At 41.7% G+C, this 5,000-nt stretch overlaps 1 protein-coding gene across 2 annotated transcripts in view; it reads left to right on the forward strand.

Moving 5' to 3' along the window:
* Positions 1-5,000, forward strand: part of LOC122246778 (uncharacterized) — an 18,530-nt gene that overhangs the window by 5,465 nt on the left and 8,065 nt on the right. For both annotated transcript variants that reach the window (XM_043005560.2, XM_043005561.2), the window contains exons 5-8: positions 254-396; positions 2,686-4,296; positions 4,489-4,570; positions 4,706-4,762. In XM_043005560.2, the coding sequence (XP_042861494.2) occupies positions 254-396; positions 2,686-4,296; positions 4,489-4,570; positions 4,706-4,762 (1,893 nt within the window). The remainder of the gene's footprint in view (positions 1-253; positions 397-2,685; positions 4,297-4,488; positions 4,571-4,705; positions 4,763-5,000) is intronic.

A 5,000-nucleotide genomic window follows, 5' to 3' on the forward strand; every position in this document is an offset into this window, starting at 1 on the left:
ATATATATATATATATATATATATATATATATATTATTTTTTTTTTTTTTTTTTTTTTTTTTTTTTTTTTTTTTTTTTTCCCACTTTTATTGCCTGAGGGTAGAATACCATATTTTAATGTTTATGGTTGGTCATGAATGTAAAATATATTACTGTTTGTGTTCTTGTGTGATAGTGAATTAGTACTACAACTATTAGGTAATTGATAAATTGAAAAATGGGATCTTGAAATACTGCATTTTACTCCTTTCAGGTGGCACAGACAAAGACCAGGCAGTTTGTGCAACAGTCTAACAAGTTCAAACTAAGGCGTCCATCGACACCAGAGGATCCTAGAAAGCGCAAGGGTACACTCTCTTCTAGTGAGAGTGCAAAATCATTGGGGAACAAGAACAGGTATGTTAGATACCTATCAAAAGGGTCATAGCTATTAGGAAGGTAAAAAGGTTATATAAAGGATTTCTGCCTCTCTCTCTCTCTCCTCACGAGTCAGCACACGCTGGCACAGGCGGGCTCGCGTCACTGCATACAAGCCCGGCGTAGCATATGCTTCGCAAATCTGGCTTATCCTTATCCTCTCTCTCTCTCTCTCTCTCTCTCTCTCTCTCTCTCTCTCTCTCTCTCTCTCTCTCTCTCTCTCTCTCTCTCTCTCTCTCTCTCTCTCTCTCTCCTCTCTCTCTCTCTCTCTCTCTCTCTCTCTCTCTCTCTCTTCTCTTTCTCTCTTCTCTCTCTCTCTTCTCTACTCTCTCTCTTCTCTACTCTTTCTCTTCTCTATCTCTCTTCTCTCTCTCTCTTCTCTATCTCTCTTCTCTCTATCTCTCTCTCTCTCTTCTCTCTCTCTTCTCTCTCTCTCTTCTCTCTCTCTCTCCTCTCTCTCTCCTTCTCTCTCCCCCCCCCCCCCCCCCCCCCCCCGGGTATACTCTGTGTCTTTTCAGAAATACAGAATGGAATTTATCATCATAGCAGTTAGTATCCCTTTTTCTCTCTCTCTCTCCTCCTCCTCCTCCTCTTCCTCCTCCTCCTCCATATTAACCCATTGCAGATGGGGCAATTCATTGATACCATGTGTGTTTTTACCATATGTGAGGCATGCAAGGTGCCACTGCCAATTTGGTTGTTTTGCTGAGTGACAATAGGAGTAAGAAGGAGGTCGAGTGTATATAGTTATGAATATTTGCTATTTTCTTTGTTACAATAAAGTAAAAACAGTAAAGTACAGCTTATAATCCTCCTTTATGGAGAGTAAAATTTTTAACTACAGGTAATATTTGTCTTAACCCATTGCAGACGGAGATAAATTTGCTTGCCCAGCCTCCAGGATAGGTTTTATTTTACAGAGAGACCGCTTGAAGCAATATAATTTGAATCATCCCAATCTCATTCAGTCATTCATTGTAAAACTAGAGCGTTTTTTTTTTGTTTTATTGAGTTTTAGAGACTTATATGTACCATATGACAGGCTCTATCAGTGCTGCAGTTGACTAAGATTATAGTATATTATCCATATTAGCTCATTATTTTCTTTATACTCAATGTGATAGAAGTATTGCTGTTTTATAGGAGGACAAAAGGCAACAAAATGTTTTTTTTCTCGTATTTTTGTGCTGCCATGAGCAAATACGAAACATATAACCACCTACAATAAAGATAACAAGAAGAGGTAGGGAAGAGGATTGAAACCTGTGCTTGTGACTGTGAGTGCCACAGTGAAAGGCATCCATATTGGCACAGGAGCACATTTTAGACACTGGGTATTGATTGAGTCACCTTCCTCTTCACATTCTGCCTGCACATCCTACATCGACGGTACTTTAGAGCAAGGGTTCATCAGCTTATTGTGTGCCATCACTCTATAGAGACAGTTCTTGCTAGAGACCATGGATGGGTGCTATTCAAGGCTCTCTCACCTGCTGGTGGTAGGAAAAAGTGGTGCCATCTAGGTTTTAGACGTTAAGCTAGCACGATATTACGGTAATTATAGTAATTATGACTGCAGTAGCCTTCATCACTCATTCCTTTTTCATAGCAAAATAAAATAGCACAGTGATCCAAAATCCCTGAACGTTATGTACGTCATGATGCCCGTCGTCAGGCCAAAGCTCCTACGTCATGTATGTCATGACACCCATCCGCAATGGGTTAACAGTGTCTTAGTCAAACCTGTACCCACTATAAGTCTCACAGCATAGCAAAACACAAAAAGGGGGAGATTTTTATTACTCTAGTGTATAAATAAGCAGGAAACTGGTATGGGGCAAAGCTTGAGTCTCCCTCATTCCACCAAATCTATGAAATGGCAGCCCCACGTCATTTACAGAAGCTGCTCCCGGAATGGGTTAATTTACTTTATTTTTAATCTCTACTAGAACTTGTGTCTGGATCTCTAAAAGATATTTTTTTAGGTATTTCTCTTATTAGTATTTTTGTGATGTTTACAGTGTGAAATCAAAGCTTTGGCAGTATAGCATCCAGCACATGTGTTTTTGTTTCAATCATGGTATTTTACTTATCATACTAATATGTGGGATTCTTCATAAATAGAATTATACTTCTTAGTCTATAACTCTTATTAGTTATGAAGTGTTTTGGCTTACTTGTAAAAGAAGCTAGAATAGAAATTAGATATTTGTTATGTATTTTCTTGTATTTAGAATTCTATTTAAAAAATAAAAATATTTTTTTCAGATCTCAGACACAGGATGAACCATCAGAAGCTCCATCTAGCCCATCCAGAGATGAACAGAAAAGCCAAGCCAAGGTAGAAGTTGTACCTGTCACTGAATCCAAGACAGATGTTGCTAAACCTGAGACGCCACCTCGCGATAGCCCAAAGAAGGCTCGTAAGAGTAGCAGTCCCAGGAAGAGCACTTCTGATGTCAGATTAGAAGAGGAGGAGGAAGTCAAAGATGAAGTTAACTTACAGCTGAATTTATCAGAAAAGGAAGATGAAAATATGCAGGAGGTGAATGCACCAGAGTGTACACAGTATGACCTCAGGCTTGAGGATAGTGAGGAAAACAAAAGTGAGGAGGAGAATAGAATAGATGACATGAAATATGATGATGATGTGTTTGAAAGCATGGAAGTTGAAATGAAAGATGATAAATCATCTGTACCAGATGTCCCTGACTGTGTGGCATCCAATGTTGTATCTGTGGAACCTGAAAACTCGGCCGAAGAAGATTTAACTAGTTCATCTAAGCCTACTATAAAGGCATCTCCTGCTCCCAAGGCTCGCTCAACTCGCACAAAGCAGAATGCATTGCAGTTGTCATCAACATCAGAGGAGAGTGAAGGAAGCCATAAAATATCCAGTTCAAATGTTCTTCCACCTCCTGTACCAAAACCCCGATCCACCCGAACCAAGCAGAAGAGAGAGAACCAGCCAGGCAGCAGTTCTGACGAAACCAGTGTCCCAATGCTACCCCCTGTGGAAATGCCCAAGCAGAGAACAACACGCACCAAAACTAGAGCTAGAGAACCTGTAACGTCAGAAAGTGAAAGGGAAACTTTAGGAAGCCAGTCATCCAATGAGGAAGAGGTGCCTGCCCTCAGTCCAGTCAGCAAAAAGGAAGAACTGCCCAAGCGCTCCACTCGAACAAAGGTGAAACAGACTGAGGGGGATAGGGAGGAGAGGGAATTGATTGAAGTGGCAGACTCGCCAAAGCCACGGTCCACCAGGACAAAGAAACGCCAGGTAAATGAGACCCCACCCAAGCAGCAGAGTAGAACCACAAGGACAAAACGCAGGAAGGTTGAGGAAAACGAGAATGAAGCTCCAGCACCTGAGAATAAAAGTCTGGTCCTCACACTCTCAGACTCTGAGGGGGAGGAGGAAGGAAAGACCTCACAGACTGAAGAGGTTGAGAATGTCATCAATGTAAAGGCAGGTCAAGGTTCAAAGACATCAAAACGGGACCACTCAGTGGATTCTGTTTCTTCAGAGGCATCAGTAAAGTCTTCTGCTTCCACTGCCTCCTTTGCTTCAGCAAAGTCAACAAACTCTGTTATAAGTGAGAAGCCAAGTGCTCGTGCTCAGGGAGGGCAAGGCCACAGGGTAACTCGCTCCAAGGTAAGACAGCTGCCCAACTTGTGTGCAAGCCCCAAGAATGCAAACATCAAGAAGGGAATGTCACCTGCTAAGAACAACCCTGCTGTAACTCCAGGAAAGTCGAGCTTCACCAGAGGATGCTGCACTCCAAAGTCTGAAAGTGGGACACCAAAGGGTGTGCGGGTGCAGCAAATTGAACCTCATGCCAGAAGTCCTGTAAAATACTCCCCTCGACCTTTTGCCAGGTAAAGTAGGCTTTCTTTATACATTTCTCTGTATATTTAGATACCAAGAAATTTGATGGACAACCATTTTCATTCCATATGCTCAAACCAAGACAAAAAATACCCCCCCCCCCCCATACCCACTTTCTCTTTTCTTTCACTCTCTCCTCATTATCCATCTTTCCTAATTTCATATCATTGATATTTTTGCAGCAAGAAAACCGCAAATTCTGTACGGGACATGGCAACTGCTTACCAGAATTATGTTGGAGAAACCCTAAATGAGATAGAAGAGGTATGTTTGAACTGATAAATGTTTGTAATGTTTTTGTATTTTTCAACGAGTTCAATATGTAATATGAATGTGATGATCAGCATGCAGCATCAAATATCAGATGAGTGGAAGCCTTATACATGGCCCTCATTTCAGGTCATAGCCACTCCAGTACGAGTTACACGTCACTCCCATGGAAATGCTGGTGCCAGGGTAAGCTTTAATTAATTAATTTATTTATTTTTCTCTCATCCTCCCTCTTCCTCCCTCTTTCCTCATTCCCCCTCCTTCTCTCCCTATCCTTCCTCCTCCTTCTCTCCCTATCCTTCCTCCTCCCTCTCTCCCCATTCCCCCTCCTCCTCTCCCTATCCTTCCTCCTCCCTCTCTCCCCATTCCCCCTTTTTTCCTTCTCCCTCTCTTCCCATCTCTCTATTTTTGCTCTTTTTCACTT

The sequence above is a fragment of the Penaeus japonicus genome, unplaced genomic scaffold (genome assembly GCF_977035675.1).
Source record: "Penaeus japonicus unplaced genomic scaffold, GWHDUDI00000001_assembly GWHDUDI00000022, whole genome shotgun sequence".
In the NCBI taxonomy this organism is placed as follows: domain Eukaryota; kingdom Metazoa; phylum Arthropoda; class Malacostraca; order Decapoda; family Penaeidae; genus Penaeus; species Penaeus japonicus.